This window comes from Dermacentor andersoni, chromosome 11 (genome assembly GCF_023375885.2).
Source record: "Dermacentor andersoni chromosome 11, qqDerAnde1_hic_scaffold, whole genome shotgun sequence".
Taxonomy (NCBI): Eukaryota; Metazoa; Arthropoda; class Arachnida; order Ixodida; family Ixodidae; genus Dermacentor; species Dermacentor andersoni.
This window is the reverse complement of record NC_092824.1, coordinates 30,248,251-30,271,269: the sequence shown is the minus strand read 5'-3', so window position 1 is coordinate 30,271,269 and position 23,019 is coordinate 30,248,251. Positions and strand designations below refer to the sequence as shown.

At 48.5% G+C, this 23,019-nt stretch overlaps 1 protein-coding gene across 1 annotated transcript; it reads left to right on the top strand.

Annotated features, from left to right (window-relative positions):
* Positions 1 to 2,128: 2,128 nt before the first annotated feature.
* On the top strand, positions 2,129 to 22,690 carry LOC140213973 (uncharacterized). The gene is made up of 4 exons (XM_072285170.1): positions 2,129 to 2,342; positions 4,580 to 4,650; positions 13,577 to 13,703; positions 22,618 to 22,690. Exons 1-4 carry the CDS (start codon positions 2,221 to 2,223, stop codon positions 22,688 to 22,690), a joined length of 393 nt encoding a protein of 130 aa, XP_072141271.1. The 5' UTR covers positions 2,129 to 2,220.
* The last annotated feature ends 329 nt before the right edge of the window (positions 22,691 to 23,019 follow it).

Below are 23,019 nucleotides of genomic sequence, written 5' to 3'. Positions count from 1 at the left end.
GCAGGCATAGCATTGCAGACTGCTTCTGATCAAGATTTGCTCACACCGAAAAAACAAATCTTTGGCGAAGATAACTTCTATCGGCATCGCCGCGTACATGCGTGGGCGGCGCCAAATACTTACATCTTTGAATATTAGAGCATTAAATGCTTAAATTTCAATATAATGAAATTATGGGGTTTTACGTGCCAAAACCACTTTCTGATTATGAGGCATGCCGTAGTGGGGGACTCCGGAAATTTCGACCACCTGGGGTTCTTTAACGTGCAACTAAATCTAAGTACACGGGTGTTTTCGCATTTCGCCCCCATCGAAATGCGGCCGCCGTGGCCGGGATTCGATCCCGCGACCTCGTGCTCAGCAGCCTAACACCATAGCCACTGTGCAACCACGGCGGGTTTCAATATAATAAATTTAGCGGCAAAACGGGAATCTAAATAAATCGCCCCTATATGAGGCACACAAAGTAGAAGAAAAAGGAAAACCTAATTTGCGTTTATGTACTTCAGAGATCGCATGCTTTCTCAAAAAGGTAAGCTCTTCCTGGAAAGGCCCATCATTTCACAAGGCGGAGAAAGGCGTCATTGAGCCAGTAACAACGAAGTTTACCGGAAGGACAATGTTTAATACAAGTGTATTTCATTGTTTTGGCTTTCTTATGATGAATCAGCGTCTACATAGAGCACCTTCCTTTACGACCCGAGCAAGCTCGTCCTCTTAGCGAGCACCGAAAGCTGTCGCAACAAAGAGGGCATTTACTTAGGTAATCGTTTAGTTGATACCGGAAAACGACCTCATTGAACAATGCTCCTTAAATGTGCCTCTAGATACACTTCAGGCTGACGTACAGAACTCCCGCGTGTAAACTTCGACGCTCTGTCAACTCTAGTTGCCGCAAGAAATTCCTTCTCTTGTACGCGATAGGAGTGCGCGTATTTTGAAATTTTCCTTCCTAAGGCATCTACGTCTGTCAAGCCGTAAACTTGTACTGCAAGATACCGTTGTGGAATGTGGTCCTGTCCGCATGGTTCAGATATCAAGATTATGCCATACCTTGCAGGATTGTCGCTTTGATTATATGAAGAGAATATGATCTTCTAGTGGAATAATGTGGTGACGCAAACACATGAGAAAAGTTTATTCCTTGCGCAGGACTTTTGCAATTCACGCAGCAGTACCTCGTGGATAACGGTGCAAATTGATGGCAGGGCCTGTCATACTAGGAGGAAATTCTGGCAGCCGCAACCCATATTAATTTCTGAAATGAAAACGGTGATCGCTGTAACGTGGTGCCAGCTGGTCACATGTGCAGCAAGAACTACGCGGCGGCTGTTGTAGATGAAATATTTTGTTATATTCGAGTAACGTCGCTTGTCAGCTCGGAGCACCTGTCGTTTAGGTTCCGTAAATAATTTTCATTCCAGGGTGGCAAGAAGGGTCTGTGGTGACTGAGCCGCATGACTGCAAATGGCCTCGGGGCGCTTACGCTTAAATTCCTCGAACATGGTTGGGTGGAAAAGACTTTTGGGATGAGGTATTTTCGCAAGAAGCCGTCCTGTAGCATTAAGCGAAGGCTCTATGTACAACCCAAAACACACTGAAGCGAGCATGAGCAATCCTGTGCTAACGGAGTGCACTGACGTCACTTATACGTGCCTTGTATGTCTAAAGTCAATCGTCGCCCGAACAGCTACACCCCCAGGGATACAGCCAATGTTGACTTCATATATGTTGTCTTCACATTTATTGGCGTAATTTAGCCTAAAATATAGGGGAAAAGACTTTCTGATTCACCCTCCTAAAAACGCCATGTTGGCTTTGGCTCATTCTATGTATCCACTACTTGCGCCACGACTGCCAATATCTCCCGGGGAAGCCTTAGCACTTCTCCTGAAAGAAGCAGTAATAACGAGATGTTTCTGCCTACAGTTTTCGGCTGGGCTGGGGCGTTACTGAAATTCGATTTGATGATCCAGTGTCAATTAAGCAAGGGTCACTGGGGCGCCTCTTTGCTGTTCGAATATTAGCTCTTTAGCGTCGACATAGTGGCGCACTATATCGTCTCTTTTTTCCAGATGTGTTTTACGATTTCATTCGAGTTGCCCAAATGCCCGACGTTTTACTGGTTCTTTCATCCTTGGCACAGACTGTGCATGCGTGATCATTCAACAACGTTCTGTCTCAGAAAGAAGCTAGTGCTCCGGAGCGTCGTCACCAGCCATGACTGAACAACGAAACGGTGAACAAACGCCTCCCGCGTTTGCCTTCATCAAAGAAGCAACCCCGGGTACAAGCCGCGAAGGCGGCGAGGATGCCTCAGGCCCTTCGGATGATTACCCTGCGTAAGTATTCCCGCTTGTAAAAGTTTCGTTGGATATTGTCAGCCGCAGAAACAACCTGGAATACAATTTTTAACAGTTATACATTTGTTTCCACATCGAAGTGGGCGTTTTCGAGGACTACTTAGATTCAGCGTGGCTGCGGCTGTTTATGACCATAATTAAGAGAAGTGCCTCCTGTTCTTTCGATCAAAGTATATACATAAGTTAGCTTCGTTTGACCAGGGCCTCGCACACTTGTAGCAGTAGCCCATTGGCTGGGGTGTTGCGTTGCTTAGCTCGACATCACGCGTAATAATCCAGGTGCAGTGGCATTTCACCAGCGATTGTGAAACGCAAGTAGGCTCCGTAACTTGGATTTACGTGCGCATTACCGAAACCCAGGTGGTGAAATTTAATTGCGTGATACGTCCTAGAGTTCGTCATAGCGAGATCAGGGTTTTGAAACGTGGAATAGAATGATATAAATAAATAAAACAGTACGTCACACTTCCATTGGCGGTCGAGTGAGCCCACTCCAGGAGCCTCACGAAATATCGCACAAATAGTACCAATTGCTAAAAACACAAGAGATGTGTGACCAAGTGAGAACACTACTGAACTTTTTGCTGTTACTTGTTTTTCAGGAAATATAAAAGGTGCGCTTGAAGGAAAAAATTGGCTGGGGCTTAGCTAAGGTTAAGCCTGGATATCTCGAAGCGAAAATGTTCGGTGATGCTTAGGGTTTAGCTTATGGTTATGCTTTATGATTTAGCCTATGGTTACGCTTATGGTTTAGCTTATGGTTATGCTTTATGATTTAGCCTATGGATATGCTTACGGTTTACCTTATGGATACGCTTCTGGTTTAAGTTATGGATATGCTTACGGTTTAGCTTATGCTTTATGAATTAGCCTAAGGTTATGCTTACGGTTTAACTTATGGATATGCTTTGGTTAGCTTATGGTTATGCTATACATGTGCCTTGTGTAGTTATGCAAATTGCTTATCAATGATATATACCACAAGTTATGCAGTAATATTACCTTCTTTATTCATTATTGTTCACCACATTGTCTTGCGATTTCTATACAGCCATAAACACAGGTCTCTGTACCGGTAGTATCACTCTCTTCTCCTTCCATGTTGAATGCGCAACCCTATTCACTGGCATGTGTTTATATAGTCGGCCTCCAAGATAAACACGCGCTTGCGCCGAACGTCAAACGATGACGCATAGCGCGCGGCAGTGGCCACCTGCGCCGCGCGTGACGTCACGCGTGGCAGCGGCAAAAGGTCAGGCGACGAAGTCGGCGGCGGCCACATGCGCCTACTCCGAACACGCTTACGTAGCCGATCCCGACATACGCCGGCTCGCGCGAAGCGCGGTGTTGACTAGCGTAGTGAAGCTTTTCGCTTCGAAACACCATATGTCTTTGAAGTGAACGCTGTGTTCATTTTCGCGGTATGTTCGGGCAAATCGGAAAGCACTACTGAGACGCCGTGACGGCCACGTCATTTTGGCGCGACTCTGAACGGCCACGTTGGCAGAGCGTGCGAACGTAATCGTGAAATGGCGAGAACAGTTGCATACTGCAAATCTTAAGATGCGTGGTCACACGCTGGCACAGCTGTTGCGGATGCGGCTGGGCGACTGATTTGGCCGACTGGCACGGCCCTTGTACGAGAGGTAAAATAATGCAGCCAAACCTAACATAACCTTGCGTTACCCGAAGCATAATTTTAAGCTCTCATCCACCAGTTCCACACGCTACTCATGGTGCGGCCATCATGTCACAATGTGTATGACTAGCACTTTCCAGTTGACTCGCATGACGTCGTAGAGCTATACGCACGTAGTCTAAAATGGGTGCCTTGGAGAGGATGGCAATACATGATTATATCGTAATCTTCTAGCTTAGCACCTTCTTAAGTTTGTTCAGAAAGTTTATAATCAGAAAATTGTTTTGGCACGTAAAACCCCATAATTTAATTACCTTGTTCTAGCATCATTAGTTGCTTTCTTATATTACATGCTTCATATCATGATTTAAGAAATTACGCAATTTAAGAGTGTGCCGTTCACCTATGCCAGCCAGAGAGTTATACTTCCGATAAAATGATACATTACAGGTTTTACCTTAATTAACAAAGAAGCACTTCCCTTGTTTCAAATTCTGTTTGGCAAAAACACTCTTCAGGTACATTCTGCCGTAACTAGGAGCACCGAGCCAAAACACATGTGTATGTCTCATTCCAGGTATATTGACGAGTACATCAATGACGCGTTGAAGGCGTTCAACCGCCAGACCGATGCCACTGACGTCAATGGTACGTACGGCATGGCCTTTAACCATCAATACCACTCGCGGACATGCTTAACAAAGCCCAGAGTAGGCAGCATTTCCATCGATCATGACGGCGGTGCATATATTGGTCATAGCGACACCACTCTAGCGTCACCATGTCGGTTGCTGCTTGTGTAGTTATCGTGATATTCAAGCAGATGAATTGAGTGCTAACAGAGACATCACTACGCGTAATCCACGTGCCTGGAGTTTTGAATGAATTCCTTTTCAACGCGATGAATTCACTCGTAAAGGCAATGAACGCTTCTCGATATGTCTTGGATGTCGTGTTGAAATGGGGTCAGAGTAACGAGCTTACCAATGCGTAGCAAGCCAACCGCATGTTTTATTCTTCATGCTAAATGCTTGCTAGAAGATCTTGTCATTGAAAGGCCTCTTAGCGGCGTCATGGCAAATTTAAATTATACGCTGGAAACTGGCAATGCTGCGTCAAGGGAGTGTTTCGGTAATATAGTTAAAGTACATTCGTTATGGGAGAGGGTAGATGACATCGAGCAGTCGTGCTACTGTGCCGCCAGCAGGCTAGTGTTACTGCTTACAGACAGTCTCCCTCTCTGCCTCGAACGGCGTCCTCAAGCGGCGTTGCTTCCTTGCCTTCTCCGCAAAGGGCCTACGTCATGTTAACATGACGAGCCCCTGTACTATTATTTATTCCGATAAGTTTTTGTCGCACGACGCATCTGTTTGTGGCCGTTCCGTCATTGGATGATCAACCAAATTCCTATTCATAGTGGGTGTCGCTGCAAGCAGTTCGCATTGCACAGATACATTTGTTAGCGGGACGTTGACTGGCTCTCTCAAAGCGCGGCTCCTTCCAGAGGAGGAAGAGAAAAGAACTTTATTGTGTGCTCTGTGAGTTGGTGGGGAGAGCCAAAGGGCCCGCCTAGGTGACGGCCAGGAGTTCGTGGGTCCTGGCGGCATCCTCGGCCCGCTGGACAGCCTATAGTTGATCCTCGAGGGCGGGGATGAGGGGCGCGGCTTCCCAGCGCGTGCGAAAGCTGCTGCTAGAGGCCGCGGTTTCATTATTGTTATTTATCCCTCGGCATTCCCATAATATATGCTCCAGAGTGGCTCTGGATTCACATGTTTTGCATTTGTCCGTACGATATACATCCGGATATATGATGTGCGAGAGCGCAGGATTCGGATACGTCCTAGTTTGTAACTGCTGCCATGCGACAGACTGCTTTTTGTCAATTTTGCGCAAGGTCGCGGGTTATATGCGCCTCTGTAACCTATAATGTTTCGTAATGTCATTATATGTTGTCATTCTGTCCTCCCACTCCCACTCATTTACCGCACCGTCACGTCCGGAGGGTGTCGGGGCGTCACTTGCTATTGCGGCTCGGTCCGTAAGCCCTCGAACCACGTCGTGTGCCGCCTCGTTGTTGCCGTCCTCCGCGAGGGTGTGAGCGGGTGTCCAGGTGATGTATATCTTTCTTTTGTAATTTTAGACTCCTGCCAGAAGAATTCGTAGTGCCTCCGGGGAGATTCGGCCGTTGGCAAAGTTTCTTATTGCCGTCTGAGAGTCGCTGACTATCACGGTTGCGTTAGTCTGAGCTACTGCGAGTGCTATGGCTACTCCTTCAGCTATCTCGTTACTTGTGGTGCGTATCGTCGCGCACGTCTTGCACCGTTTCTCCCTATCGATTACGGCTGTCGAAAATCCCCGTCTGCGACTGTATCGAGCCGCGTCTACGAACACTGCGTCCTTGTCGCTGGCGAATTTTTTCTGTATTTGCTTCGCACTGTTCTCTCTTTTGTCCTTATTGTGTTCTGGGTGCATGTTCTTTGGTATGCGAGGTATTGCCAATCTTTCCTTCGTCTCTCTCGGGATGTCCACCTTGACACCACGCTGTGTGTCGTAACCTACGTCTAATCTCTCTAGGATGTGTCTGCCGGCTCTAGTCCTAGAGAGGCGTTCATATTGTGCCGTACATTGCGCTTCAATGAGCTCGTCTATCGTGTTGTGTAGGCCTAATTGCAGCAACTTGTCCGTGCTGGTGCTGATCGGTAGTCCTATGGCTAGTTTGTATATTTTCCGAATGAGGCATTCGAGTTTGGTCTTTTCCGCGACCTGCCATTTTAAGTACGGCGCTACGTATACTATCCTACTAATTACGAAGGTCTGTATTACCCTGATCGTGCTTTCCTCTTTCATTCCGCTATGTTTATTTGTTATCCTACAGATTATCCTCATGATTTGCGCTACAGTTCCCTCCAGTCTTCGGAGGGTTTCTCCGTTGTTGCCCTTGGCTTCAATGAGGAGCCCCAATACCCTGATCCTATCGACCTTGGGTATGGGTTCCCCATCGGCCGTCTTTAACTGTATCTCCTCTGTATGGGTGAGATCTTCCCTGTAGTTGCCTGGTTTGCGACCTCTGCCAGTCGGTCTGTACAGCAACAACTCCGATTTCTCTGTGGAGCATGGTAACCCTGTCCCCTCTAGATGTTTTTAGATTGTTTCGACCGGTGTTTGAAGCGTTTGTTCTATATGCCCGACATTTCCGCTTTTCACCCATAGGGTGATATCGTCAGTGTATAGGGTATGATTTAGACCCTCGATTTCTTGTAGCTTGGCAGACAGCCCGATTAGCGCCAGATTGAATAGCATCGGTGATAAGACCGAGCCGTGTGGCGTACCTGCGCTGCCTATCTCGATCTCCTCCGAAACTAGGTCCGCTATCGTGATCTTTGCCTTTCTCCCCGTTAGAAAATTGCGTACATAACCGTACGTGCGTTTTCCCAGTCCTAGTTCGCCTACTCTATATAGTATCATTGCATGTGTTACGTTATCGAAGGCCTTTTTTAGGTCCAACCCGAGAATTGCCTTTGTCGATCTGCCCGAATCTTCTATGATCTCGTGTTTTAGTTGTAACAGAGCGTCCTGCGCTGAGAGGTTGCTCCTGAATCCTATCATCGTGGGCGGGAGCGCGTCGCAGTATTCGAGGTAGGTGGTTATCCTCGCTAGGACCACGTGCTCCATGAGTTTCCCCACGCAAGAAGTGAGAGATATGGGTCTCGAGTTCTCAATTTGAAGCCGCTTGCCCGGTTTAGGTATTAATACGATTTGTTCCGTCTTCCATTGCTGCGAAATCTGCCCTGCCTCCCACCATTCGTTAATGTATTCGGTTAACTTAGCTATAGACTCATCGTCCAAGTTCCTTAGCGTTTTATTCGTTACACCGTCTAGTCCGGGTGACGACTTGGTATTGAGTTTCTGTAGGGCTGCCTTGACCTCTGACTCGCCAATTTTGCTAATTCGTCATTTCCCTGCCCGGTGTTGTCAGGGTGTATGACGGGCAGCGCTTGCGAAACGTATCTTTTCCCGATTTCCTTGAGGAAGTCCTGCTCTGTCCCTCGGTACGTTTGTATTAGCCTATTTATATTTAGCCTATGTGCCGACTTTGTCCCGACCGGGTCTAACGAATATCGAAAGATGTTCCGCATTTTTGCCATTTCTATCTGACTGTCCATGTTGTTGCATTTTTTCTCCCACTGTTGTCTGCATAGCTGCTGGGCGTACTGTTCTATGTCCCTGTTCAATTTGGCTATCTTTCTACGAAGCGTCCGGTTGTGTTTTTGTTATTTCCATCTCCGTTGCAACTCTGCCTTAGCTTCCCACATGTGTAGAAGCTTACTGTCTGCGTTCTCTAAATGCGGCCATCATGTCACAATGTGTATTGGGACCGTTTTCGTAGCTGCCGCCACAACTCCCTTTAGTTTTTTTGGTCCATTCCTCAATACCTTGTGTCGTGTCATCGGCCTCCTCCCTTATTTTCCTGAATTTGTCCCAGTCGACGATCTTAAGTAGTCTACCCTTTGTCTTGCGCTGTCCGGCCCACACCGTTATTTCTAGTATATTGTGATTGCTCCCAAAGTCGTGTTGCGTATTTTTTCCATTGCGTGTCCCGTATGTTCTTGGTGAATGTTAAATCTGGCGTAGTATCCGCGCAAACGCTGGTACCTATTCTCGTGGGAACCGATGTGTCGGTCATGAGGGTCAGGCCTTCCTGTTGCGCATCTAGCCATAGGTCCGTGCCTTTTTGAGTACCGATTTTGTAACCCCATGCTGCCTGTTGGGCGTTAAAATTGCCTCCGATCACTACCGCTCGGTGGTCCGCTATGGGTAGGGTTTTCTTAAAGAGCGATCGAAATTTATGGTGTCTCAACTTTAGACTGCTATAAATATTTAGTACAAAGAGACTGTACTTCGTTTTCCGCATAGGTATGAGTTCTAAAAGAATGTGATCAATTGACTTAACTTCCGTGTCATGTTGAACGACCGAGTGATTTCTCTTCACCAACGTCGTTAGCGCCTTCTCCCCTTTGGCAGTAGCAAAGGACTTGTAACCCGACAATTTTGCCAGCCTGTTTGTTTCCTGCTTCACTATAATATCCGGGTTTTCTTTGTCTTTAAGGTGTTGTTGCAAAATATATCTTTTTGGATCATATCCTCTACAATTCCATTGCCAAATCCTGTATCTAATTCGTCTGTCCATGGCGGCGTTACAGGTTCTCCAATCCCTCGACGGGTACCGGGGCCCCCTACTTGTTTGCGGTCCCCATATTGCTAGTTTCGCTTCGAAGTCAGCCATCGTTTGTTGCACTTGCTGTAGTATCGCCTTTCCTAGCGCCTTTATCTTTGCCTCTATCTTTGCCTCAAGCCTCACTTCCAGTTGTTCTAGTTTAGTTTCAAATTTTGTTTCGTTCTGTTCGATGCTTGTTTTGATTTTCTATTCAAATTCCTCCTGTCTTCCTTGGAGCGTCGTGGGCGGCTTGGGTTTCTTTACTTCGGTTTCAATCGGAGCGTTCTCGGTTTTACCTTTAACGGGGGTGAGTGCTACGTCTTCTTCCATTGCTGTCTTTTTCCTTCCTTATAACTCCGAGGTTTCCTCGTCGCGTGGCACTTTCCCGCCCCTCAAACGGTCGTTCTATTCCCTGAGTTTTTATATTTCATCCATAAACGCAACATTGCTCTGCCTGATCTGCGCCAATTCTTTCTCTAGCGTCTTAACTCTATTTGAAAAGCAGCCTCTGCTTCCGCACGCACCCCGGAAGCCGCGTCCGCATAGCTCACCTGTAAGGGTCCCGCGTCGCCGTTAACGTTGCTCTTTCCTTTTGGGCTCTAGAATGTTCCTCCCCCCTGTGCTCTGGGAGTTTCGGTATTACAGATCTTGGGTCTGGATCTCGATCTGGACGGCGATCTCGATCTGGTTCTGTTCGACGTCGAGCGACCCCTTTCCCTTGCCTGGAGCTTGGGGAAATCTTCTAGTCCAGATCCGTCCCTTGTCCGATGTTCCGACCGCTGTCTCCAGTCTTCTCGTCCTGGCCTGTACAGTCTTTCAGCTTCCCTTTCATGGTACATCGCTTCTTCTTCCTGTGGTCTCACTCGCCCCCAGCGGCGCCTCTTTATCAAGTACAGTAACTTGTATATGGCATTACATCGGCGATCCGCCGTAGGGTGGTCTTTGCTGCAGAGCTGGCACTTCGCTTCGCACTCGTGGTCCTGTGGCGGGTTCTCCATCCCGCAGCCTCTGCATATCCTACTGTTCGGGTTCGGGCAGACATCGGCTCTGTGTCCGAGGCGTCCGCCTGGTAGCATGCGTCTATTTGCTTCCGGTATAGTGAGCACTTGACCAGTGCCCTTCCGTATCTCACGCAGTTTGGGACAAGATGCCCGTCGAAAAGGATGATGAGGTTCGTGGTGTTTCCCATACTTTTGGCCATGAGGACCGTCAGATTCCTTGGTGTTACAAGCATCTCCACTATTTCTCTAGGAGACACTTCGTGCGTTACTCCTCTTATCACTCCCTTAGATGTATCCTCCGGAGCCGACTCGTACGCGTTGGCTTCGAACTCCTTGTCTCCCACCCCCAGTCGAGTGATAGTCCTGTATTTTTTGGCGCGCTCCTCCGATGGCATGCTGATCATTAGAATGTTCTGTTTGTAGTTGGCACACACCGTGTCATCTTCCGATTTCCTTCCTGGGGATTCCCGCGGCGTTGGCGACGCAGCATTCTAGGCGATTGATCCCATAATCGGTGACCTTGAAGCTGTCACGTGGGCGCACTATTATCTTGTACTCTGCCTTCGGCAAATTGGGCATCCTGCTTGCCGCCATGGTTTGTCTTGCTTTTTGTCCCTTGTTCAACCTATTATTGAATGCGTTCTCGCTGGAGAAGCGCGCTGCCTGATCCTTGGTTCCGTGAGATTTTGTCCGCTCATCGGCACATCTTCCTCTCTTCACAACACGCCAACCTGCTTCGCTACCAACCTAATACTCTTCTCTCGTTATATCAGCCCCTTCGACACTCACCACTGCCATCTTGCAGATCTAACCCGAAAAGAGGCGGGGCTCCAGCCACCGGGGCTCCAGCCCCCAGCTTAGTTGGGTCAGGCTTAGCGGCCGTGTCGGCGTAGCGCTATATAAAGTGGTCGATGTGCCGAAAATAAACGGTCCACCTACTTGAGATTGATATCAGGGTGGTCCGTGGAACATGCACTTCCTTCTCGATAATAAGGCGTTGGTGAATTCTTCGAATGTACGCCGAGAATCATTCAAAATCTGCGAAGCCGACACGACACACATCCGCACTTTGCGTCTTCTTCTTCTTCTCTCCTTCCAGATGAAAAAAAATTATGGGGTTTTACGTGCCAAAACCACTTTCTGATTATTAGGTAAGCCGTAATGGAGGACTGGCCACCTGGGGTCCTTTACCGTGTACCTAAATCTAAGTACACAGGTGTTTTCGCATTTCGCCCCCATCGGAATGCGGCCGAAGTGGCCGGGATTTGATCCCGCGACCTCGTGCTCAGCACCTTCCAGATGAAGGGCACGTGTCCTACTGTTGAAAATTGCAACTATTTCCTGCCACGCAGCCGCCTATACGTTTCACACGCGGTAGCCACCACTTAATTTACGAGCCGTGCTTTTGTATTTACAATAGCCAAACCTGGTGAGAAGACCTTTAAGACAGCTCTCTGTCTACCTTACGAAAAACCAGCCACACCTTGTTAGTATTCTGGAAAACACGCGGTCATTATGTTTACCAGTGCGTGGCGAGATTGCTGCTGTTACTTTATCCAACGATACTGTCCTGTCAACTTGTAATTATGCAAGTCTTTCCAATCTTATCAGATGCCCGTAACACGACCGTCACATATGTGCATTGGGTGGCCTATTTTAATTAGTGTGAAAGGTGTCGAAGGCGTGCAGTGGATCACAGCCATTTTTATTTATAATTAGTTGATAAACATGCACTGCTAACGGTAAATCCATTCTTAGGAACTTCAGATACAGACGTAGGTAAATATATGCATCGGATAGCCAGGCTCTTGAAAAATAGTTCACTATCGGTTTAAGCTTGCATTTATCTCATCATGACATGATTTTCCTGACTATTCAAGCTTCAATGGAGTTTTTACGCTTGTTCTGTCACCTTTCACTTCGTTCAAGACCCGATCAGGCTGTCTTCAGCTAACAATGAATACGTGATATGCAGATCCTGTAGGTGCACTTTTGCACACAACCCGTTGACATATACAAGTTAGTGGATATTGAGGTACATTAGTAATGAAAGTGTCAACATGCAGGTTGGTGCCATCATTCGGCAGACATCCTTTGTCTGCCCCACCCAAGCTTTCGAAACAATTTTCTTTTTAATGGGAAGCTTCAGCTCGGGGGACATTTCAGATTTTCATGCTCAACACGTTAAATGCCAAAATGTTTCGAGTAACAGCTCTTAGACTGACATGAACGATGTTCGTTGCATTTGAGAATGTTCTAGTTACTGCAGTCAGAGAATTACACATTTATGGCCTGGATGGTATGCCATAACTGCCGGAACTTGGCAAGTTCCCCGAAATTTGAAACACAACCTATGCGATTTAGTAACTCTAATCCTAGAACAAGCATAGCAGTCCTGTGAACCGCAAGGTATAGAATATCTAAAGCGACCCAGTTTGATTTATGAATTTACAATTTACAGAAAAGGCAAGTGTTTCCGAGCGTTTTCCAAATGTCCTAGCTACAAGATTCTGGTAAAATTCAAATCGCTGCGTATATTTTTTCTCGATTTACGGGTATTAGTCAATGTGCTTTCCAGAATTATATCGTTTTTATTGCTCTATTACTTAGTTGGAAGCTTGATATTCTTTTCCTTTACAAATTTTGGCGCATTCAATATCTTTTATATAGGCACTCACCGTCACAACAATATGTTAGTTTATGGTAGTTACAGCGTTTCATCATTTGTTTTTCACATTGAATGGCCTGTATCAAATCTGGTGCAAGCGTGACCGAGAAAAACAATATCCCTGCTCCTACGTACTTAGACAGAAGCCTCTGCGCTGAAGTTTCCTTTCGCGCGCTGCTAACTAAGCAGCTTTGCAATAACGAGAACGCGTCCTTCTTGGTAAAAGCAAGTTTGACGTGTGACAAAGCCTGCTTATTAAATTTAACACACGTTTTTTTTGCGACCTTAAGGAAGCATGGAACACACCTCTTGCTTGAAATTGGAAACATAGGTTTGACCTTTCTACCGCACTAACAGAATACGACCTGTCGTCTTTCGCTTAGAAAATGGTCGTGTTCCAATCTGCTGTATTATTTGCAGCGTATTTATTTTTGTAATAATCAACATTCCATTAATTGCAATGTGATTGCCTCTTACGTCAATGTGAATCTTTTGCATACACTGAGCTCCGAATTCCTAGAATTCCGGAAAGAAAAAGCGCACTGCACACGCCAACACAGTAGCCAGCCTTCCCTATCCCTAAAGTCGAACTAAAACGTTTTTGCATGCCACCATTTATTTTTCATGCTCTTTGAACAACCTCTGCACAGCGACGAGTAAACACCTCTGCTGTTTTTTTGGGCGGTGCAGATGCCACTGACAGCGGAAGCACCAACTATGCACCTGTGGTGTCCACCGCTACTGCCGATCACGCCTGGCCCAGAACGGGCCACGCTAACATCGAGAACCTATCCTCCCTTACGAAAGACACCGCGAGGTGAGCCAACATATCAAAATAATTATTGACATAACACAACCTAGCCATTGGGCAAACTTCGACGGCGACCGGGCCTCTCACTCCCGATTTTATGCCGCATAGAAAATAGAAAAATAGTTCATTACTGTAATATAAAAAGGAAACGTCTACTTCAAAGACGCGCGAAGGGGTTTCAAAGACGCGCGAAGGGGTTTCAAAGACGCGCGAAGGGGTTTCAAAGACGCGTGAACACGCGTCTTATTTCTCCATACAATAGGGTAGGCTGATGCGGTGTATAAAAGGACAGTGCCGCAGCAGCTTTGCCAACAAAAAACGCGGCCAATGTTGGGCAACAAGTCCCTTCGGCGGGTTCAGCCCAGCGTTGCACCGCCATCCAAGAAAAACACATCAACTTCTAGGTTTGTGGCATTTAAATATCTGTCACTCAAGGCGAGGCGTTGCCAAATTACCACTTCCAAGAATGGCGCTGAACACGATTACTAGTCGAACGGCACCACCGTTTCTCTTCGAGCCGTATAATCCACAGTAACCCTGCGTCATATGGAACCAAAAGGACTCTGTAAGCTAAGTTAGCTGTTTTATATTAGACACGCAGCACAAATGTATTCTGCAATATGTACACACTAATATTGCAGAGGAATGTAAGGAGACTTCTACACAATTTATATTGACATGTGTACTTATATTTATCGGGCGACCACGTTTCGCCGCCTAACAAATCTTATCGCACAGCGCGGGACGCGCCTGCATGTATTCGAAGTTTCTGGAACGTTATCGATGCTTCTATCCGCTGTATGTTGTCGCCGGGCCTTGTGTTATCTGATTTCATCGCGTGACGCGAATGGTGTAGAACTTTGTGGAAGGCACGCGGGTCCCAACGATTAGTCTGGAATATTCGATGACTGCTGTATAAAAGCTGACGCGCTGGACCCGCTGATCAGATTTTCAACGATCACCGACTGTGTTCGCCGCTCTCGTTGTGCTTTAAGTGTAGCCTGTTTTGTGGACACAGGTTCGCCCAATAAAAGCTAGTTTTGCCTTTCACCGTATTGCTACTGTGTTCTTTGCCGTCACGACCACGTGACATCTGGTGGAGGTGCTTTTGGTCCATGTACCGGACGCCCCCGACAAGCCGTGATCCAAGCCCGGACCGTAAAGAGAGCACCAACGTAGTCACGGACCATCGAGTAAGCCGTCGTCTACAACAGCTGCCCCCGGAACACGGACTTCTACCTGAGAAGACCAAGAAGATCGTGGCCAAGACAACCCCAATGCCTGCCCCAGCGACCCCCGTTGTCCTGCAACAACCTCGGGACCCACCGACCTTCCATGGAGCAGCAACTGAAGACCCGGAATCCTGGCTGGAGACGTACGAGCGAATCTCGACTTTCAACAACTGGGACTCCGACGACAAGTTGCGGCATGTATACTTCGCCCTAGAAGACGCCGCGAGAACGTGGTTCGAGAACAGGGAGTCGACATTCACAACATGGGACCTGTTACGTACCGGCTTCCTGCGCACCTTTACAAGCGTCGTGCGCAAGGAAAGGGCCGAAGCTATGCTGGACGCCCGAGTGCAGCTACCTAACGAGAACGTCGCCATATTCACGGAAGAAATGAACCGCCTGTTCCGCCACGCAGACCCGAATATGCCCGAAGAGAAGAAAGTCCGCCTTCTCATGCGTGGCGTGAAGGAAGAACTTTTCGGAGCAATGATACGAAGTCCACCGAAGACCGTAGAAGAGTTTCTTCACGAGGCCACCAGCATCGAGAAGACACTCGAAATGCGGAACCGGCAATTCAACCGCCGCACCAACTCTACCAACTACACAGGAATTCAGTCACTGGCCACCGACGACCTGCGCGAGACTATCCGAGCGGTCGTGCGGGAGGAACTACGAAAGCTGTTCCCGTCACCGCAGCCTCAAGTGGCTTCGATTGCCGACGCCGTACGTGAGGAGCTCCAACAACAACTCAGAGTAGCCCCTCAATCGCCGCAGCCTCAGCCGCAAGCGATGACATACGCCGCTGTAGCCCGCCGTCACGTTCCCCCTTGGCGCCCACGGCAGGGCCCAGTGACGACACAGTTCCGTCGTCCACCACCAACCCCGCCGCCAGCACGCCAACCCGTCACCCCACGCGGCATTCCAAGGAAGACTGACGTTTGGCGCGCCCCTGACCATCGCCCGCTTTGCTATCACTGCGGAGAAGCCGGGCACATCTACCGCCGATGCCCATACCGGGAGATGGGACTCCGAGGGTTCGCCGTGAACGCGCTGCGACCACAGATTGGCGAACGACCTCGCGATATCGCCGACTACCTCACCGCCACTCAGTGGAGCCCTAGACGACCGTCCCGTTCGCCGTCACCAGGCCGTTACCTCTCGCCGCAGCGCCGACCATACACTGGCCCAGCCCGGGGCCGGTCTGCGAGCCCATATCCAGAAAACTAAAAGCAGCAACCGATGGAGGTGCGGTTGCTTTTCGTCGAACTGACGAAGATCCTCCGACGCCGACGGAGACGCCGAAGAGACCATCTCCACGACATAATAATGACACGCCGCCGTCCCGACGAAGTCAGAAAGCCAAGACTACACCGACAAAAGACCACGTGACGACGCGACGTTCCAGCTTCAGTTTAACGCGACGCAGCCGTGATCCGACGCCAAGACCTAACTGCAACGCCAGACAAAGAACCACCGACCTAGACGTGCTTCTCGACGGCCACGCAGTTACCGCCTTAGTGGACACAGGGGCCGATTACTCCGTAATGAGTGGACACATCGCCGCCCAGTTGAAGAAGGTTAAGACCGCATGGGAAGGCCCTCAAATTCGGACCGCTGGAGGACACCTCATCACGCCGACTGGAATATGCACGGCAAGAATAACCATTCATAACCGGACTTACCCTGCCACCTTCGTTATCCTCCAATAGTGTTCACGAGACGTCATTCTCGGTATGGACTTCCTGAACCAACACGGCGCAATCATCGACCTGCAGTCGAAGTATATAACGTTGTCGGAAGATAAAGCGACACCGCCGGAGAGCCCTCGTAGTCGCCACGCTTTGAGTGTGCTCGAAGATCAAGTGATCATCCCGCCTCGCTCCAGCATTCTTATTTCGGTCGGTACAGAAACACCCGCTCACGTAGAAGGCGTCATCGAAGGCGACCAACGTCTATCGCTAGACCGAGAAATTTGCGCTGCAAGAGGGATCGCTCGACTGCATGGAGGGAAAACTGAAGTGTTGCTGACAAACTTCAGCCAGGAGTTCAAGCACATCAACAAGGGCACGACGATCGGGTACATTGAGGAAATTCTGGAAACCAGTAATGCGTTTGTCCTCTCGGATTCCGCCGCATCTGCCCCGACGACCATGGTTCCCGAACCAAACTACGACATTTATCCAGGTCTCCCCATGGGCAAGCACCAAGAGCTCAGAAGTCTGCTCTGACGATACAAAGCCTGCTTCTCGACATCATCGAGGATTCGACAAACACCAGTCGCCAAGCATCGCATAATCACCGAGGAGTGCACTCCACCACTCCGCCAGAGCCCTTACCGAGTTTCGCCGCGAGAATGTGAAGCTATAAGAGAACAAGTCGACGAAATGCTGCGCGACGACATCATCCAGCCGTCGAAAAGCCCGTGGGCGTCCCCTGTTGTCCTGGTGAAGAAAAAGGACGGAACCCTACGTTTCTGCGTCGATTATCATCGTCTGAACAAGATCACGAAGAAGGACGTATACCCCCTCCCACGGATAGACGACGCATTGGATCGGCTCTGCAACGCTAAGTACTTCTCGTCGATGGACCTCTAGTCTGGCTATTGGCAAATAGATGTCGACGAAAGAGATCGCGAAAAGACCGCCTTCATCACCCCGGACGGCCTCTACGAGTTCAAGGTTATGCCATTTGGACTGTGCTCGGCGCCCGCAACGTTCCAACGGTTGATGGACACGGTTTTAGCAGGATTGAAGTGGCAGACCTGTCTCGTTTACTTGGATGACGTCGTTGTCTTCGCCGGCAATTTCGACGATCACCTTAGGCGGCTTGCAACAGTACTAGAGGCCATCATGTCATCAGGACTTACTCTGAAGCCGGAAAAGTGCCACTTCGCTTACCGGGAGCTTCTATTTTTAGGCCACGTCATCAGCAAATCTGGAGTCCGCCCCGACCCGCAGAAGACAGCTGCCATCGCAAAGTTCCCGCAGCCGATCGACAAGAAGGCAGTGCGTAGATTCCTTGGCATGTGGGCCTACTACAGGCGCTTTGTCAAGGACTTTTCACGCATCGCGGAGCCGCTAACCCATCTAACCAAATGTGATGTCGAGTTCAAGTGGGAAACGCCGCAGGCCGACGCATTTCAAGAACTCAAACGACGCATGCAGTCGCCGCCCGCACTTGCGCACTTCGACGAGCACGCCGATACCGAAATTCACACTGACGCCAGTAGCCTAGGCCTCGGTGCCGTCCTAGTCCAGAGAAAAGATGGACATGAACACGTGATAGCTTACGCTAGCCGGTCGTTGTCAAAAGCGGAAGGCAATTATTCTACAACCGAAAAGGAATGCCTCGCCATCGTTTGGGCTACAGCGAAATTTCGCCCTTACCTATATGGCAGGCCATTCAAAGTGGTCAGCGACCATCACGCGTTGTGTTGGCTAGCTAACTTAAAGGACCCTTCAGGACGGCTGGCACGGTGGAGCCTCAGACTACAAGAATATGACGTCACTGTAACATACAAGTCCGGACGAAAACACTCAGATGCCGATTGCCTATCACGCGCCCCCATTGACCCGCCGCCGCAAGATGACGAGGATGACGACGCCTTCCTTGGCATAATAAGCGCGGAAGATTTCGCCGAACAACGAGGGGACCCGAAGCTAAAAGCCCTAGTCGAGTATTTGGAAGGGCACACCGACGTTGTTCCTAGGGCATTTAGGCGTGGATTATCTTCGTTCACGCTTCAAAACAACCTGCTCGTGAAGAACTTCTCATCAGTCCGCGCAAACTACCTTCTTGTTGTTCCGTCGGCGCTGCGTCCAGAAGTACTGCACGCCCTACATGACGATCCGACCGCTGGGCACCTCGGTTTCTCCCGAACGCTATCGAGGATACAAGAAAAGTATTACTGGCCGCATCTAACCGCCGATGTCGCCCGTTACGTCAAGACATGCCGAGACTGTCAGCGACGCAAGACACCACCGACAAGGCCAGCGGGATTACTACAGCCGATCAAGCCTCCTCACCGACCTTTTCAGCAGATCGGGATGGACTTGTTGGGACCGTTTCCGACATCAACTTCCCGAAATAAGTGGATCGTCGTAGCGACGGACTATCTCACCCGCTTCGCTGAAACTAAAGCTCTACCGAAAGGCAGCGCAGCCGAAGTGGCGAAATTTTTCGTCGAGAACATCCTGCTGCGACACGGTGCTCCAGAAGTCCTCATCACCGACAGAGGAACGGCTTTTACAGCAGAGCTCACGCAAGCCATTCTGCAATACAGCCAGACAAGTCACAGGAGGACAACTGCCTACCATCCGCAGACGAATGGTCTCACGGTGCGCCTGAACAAGACCCTCGCCGACATGCTAGCAATGTACGTCGACGTCGAGCACAAGACGTGGGATACGCTCCTGCCGTACGTAACATTCGCTTATAACACGGCGGTACAAGAAACAGCACAGATCACGCCATTTAAGCTGGTTTACGGCAGGAACCCGACGACGACGCTCGACGCTATGCTGCCGCACGTCACTGTCGAGGAAAATCTTGACGTCGCTTCCTATCTCCAGCGCGCCGAAGAAGCTCGACAGCTCGCCCGCTTACGGATCAAGAACCAGCAGCGTACCGACAGCCGACAGTACAACCTGCGACGACGCTTCGTCGAGTACCAGCCCGGCGACCGTGTTTGGGTATGGACCCCGATACGCTGACGAGGACTAAGTGAGAAGCTACTGCGACGCTATTTCGGACCCTACAAGGTTATCCGACGTATTGGCGCACTGGACTATGAGGTCGTGCCAGACGGCATTTCGCATTCACAGCGGCGCCGCGCACGATCTGAAGTGGTCCACGTGGTGCGCCTTAAACCCTTTTACGGACGCTGACGAACTTCCTTATTTTGTTGTCTTCTTTGCTACGAGTACTTTTCCTTATTACTTTAGTTTGTTTGCAGCATCGGGTCGATGCTTTTAAAGAGGGGGGTATTGACACATGTACTTATATTTATCGGGCGACCACTATTCGCCGCCTAACAAATCTTATCGCACAGCGCGGGACGCGCCTGCATGTATCCGAAGTTTCTGGAAAGTTATCGATGCTTCTATCCGCTGTATGTTGTCGCCGGACCTTGTGTTATCTGATATCATCGCGTGACGCGAATGGTGTAGAACTTTGTGGAAGGCACGCGGGTCCCAACGATTAGTCTGGAATATTCGATGACTGCTCTATAAAAGCTGACGCGCTGGACCCGCTGATCAGATTTTCGACGATCGCCGACTGTGTTCGCCGCTCTCGTTGTGCTTTAAGTGTAGCCTGTTTTGTGGGCACAGGTTCGCCCAATAAAAGCTAGTTTTGCCTTTCACAGTATTGCTACTGTGTTCTTTGCCGTCACGACCACGTGACAATTTGATGTCAAACAGCCTATTTAGAAACTAAGTGCAAAAGTGCTGCGAACCGCTGTGGTTGCGTAGTGGTTATGGTGTTCGGCTGGTTAAGCACGACATCACGGTAATAAATTTTTACCACGGCTGCTGCATTTTGATGGGGGCGAAATGAGAAAACACCTATTTTCTCAGATTGAGGTGCAGGTTAAAGCGCCCCAGGTAGACCAAATTATTCCCGAGTTTCCCACTACGACGTGCCTCATAATCAAATCGTGGCTTTGGCACGTAAACCCCCTTAATTTATCAATTCTTAAAAGCTCTGTGTGTTCAGGAAACACGTAATATCTACACGCAAGCTTTCCTAGGGAATGTCATTTTTAAGAGAGACCGCGATGAAGGTCTCACTTCGTCTGGTTGTGTGGCTGTAATAGTAAATAAATTCCCTGCCATCAATTAGAATTCCGAACGGCCTTTGAAACTGTTGATGTCCGAACACTGCTGCTCGACAGGCCGGTAAGAATCACTTCCATTTGCATGCCTCCCAACCACCAAATTTGCGAAAAAGTTTCAGAGCCTTATGGATGAACTTCCGGAAGCCCACATAGTATTTCGAGAAGAAAATGCACGTAGCCCCCTTTGGGAGATTCTCGCTGTAATTGTGTCTCTTGTGGATCCTCTTTATTGATAACGAGCCGAAATTTTTCAGCTTGAGATAAAGCATTCTCCTCGAAAGACATCAGCACAGCATCATATACACTCATGCCCTACCTAGAGTGGAACGTCCTAAATAACTCGTGAGAAGTCTGCTCCGGCAACTGATCAGACTACGTCCGCAATAATAAAACACATTCACGCTGATACGCATATTTCTCTCGCCAGTTTTGAACGCCATGTGGACAACAATATAAATTTCCATACCACTGAAAGAGGCTATTTATGTATCTATCTTGAAACAAGGCTAGGATACATCTTATATGGCAAGTTAGTGGCCTATGGCGTCATAAAGCTGCTCGTTTAATCTATAACAAAAGGTGATCAATCGTGGGCTATTACTTTGTTGAATGAGACAAACTACTTGACGTTTATGAACGATGCTTTAAAGACAGCCGATCCACAACTGACCACCTCGTTCGGATTGTGTCTTACATACGTAAAACTTTTGCTTAAAAACAGTTATTTCTGTCATTGTTTCTTGATATCGAAAACGCTTTACGTTCACCTTGCCTTACGGAAGTTTGCGACAGCTCTCGGAAATGGGTATTCGTGGCAACATGCTTAATGTAGTAGAAAGTTATTTATCGAACCTAACGTACCATATTAGTGCTGGCAATATTCCGTCCAGGCACTAATATGCCCACACCGTGGTAATCCAGGCAGAATACTGGATTACCAGGGTGTGGGCGACTTATTCGTATCATTGTTGTGAAAAATGAATTTAGCACGTTCATTTATTCCGCAACGTATGCTTTAATCCATTTATGTTGATGACTTGCCGATTGGATCTAACTCGTGTGACCTTGAATTCTACGAAAGACAAGTTGAAATTGGCTTGACCAAAGCGTCAACATCAGCACAGTATTGATTTAGGCCACATTTCTTGAACAGCCCCTGCTTCATTTTTGCAAGAAATAGAGGCGTCGTTCCGGTCTCCCATATTAAGGTGCATGAGCAACGCTTACCTGTGAATAGAGAGCACTCAATTTTAAGGCAGCATTTTAGGCCGAAGTTAACCTTTATTCTACGCCTGACAAAGAGATAGCGTAAATGATAGGCATTGAGGTTACCCAAGAATGAGGCCGGTTGGCTACCCTGCACTTCCGGAAGGGAAAAAAAAAAGGGGGGGGGGGGCAGATTAAGAGAAGAGAGAATCTACTGTGGGTAACGCCGACGCCGCCACAGCTCTCTGCTCTATATCGCAGTTGGTTACTCAGTCCTGAAGTACCTTGAAAAGAAATGCAAAAAAAAAACAATGAATATTCTTAAAATTCTGTCGCAAACAACGTGGGGTGTAGTGAAAAGAACTTCCTCAAACATTTACAAATGCCTAATTGGAACATGCCTAGATTACGGGGCTAAAAAGTATCAATTGGCTACTTATACTGCCTCGATGATGCGGATCCTGTCCATCAATTAGGCATCCGGCTGACCAATTGTAACAGCTCCGAGTGAGACCGAAACATTGGAACCAGCTCGATTACCAAACAGAGCTTCGGTTTCTCGGAACTTGCTTATAATAAAAGATAATTTCAACTTTTTGTCACAGCTTTAAGTATCTCATACCAATATTTTTTTTTTAATTTGCAGCTGTTCTGACGACGCCTGGCGTTGCCAGCGGAACGCGCAGCACAGGCCGATAGCCGACCGACGTACAACCTAGACGGCATGTAGGCGATGGTCATTCGCCTTTGCAACAAATATGGGAAAAATGCCCCACATCGACCGTGGCAGTGGTGCATTTATTGCGCATGAAGACGCGTTTCACTCTCCTTAGTAAGAAATGTCTGCAGAAGCGTGCAAATTCATACACCACCAATGTTTGAATGCATTTATTCTAACGTCAGTGAAGTGCAAAGACACGCTCCCAGGTGATCGAGGCAGAGGCCCAGGCTGTACATTCTACGCAGTCATCAATTCAGTAGCATTAAAATCACCATTGATCTTAATTTTCATTTGTCAAGCAGAATCTCTGTGTTCGTCGTGCTGGCA

What these genes read in the sequence shown, in the direction of transcription:
- LOC140213973 (XM_072285170.1), top strand. Translation starts at nt 2,221, where the DNA reads ATGACTGAACAACGAAACGGTGAACAAACGCCTCCCGCGTTTGCCTTC. An exon ending in CCTTCGGATGATTACCCTGC is followed by an intron (nt 2,343 to 4,579) that starts GTAAGTATTCCC and finishes GTCTCATTCCAG; the next exon opens with GTATATTGACGAGTACATCA. An exon ending in CGATGCCACTGACGTCAATG is followed by an intron (nt 4,651 to 13,576) that starts GTACGTACGGCA and finishes TGGGCGGTGCAG; the next exon opens with ATGCCACTGACAGCGGAAGC.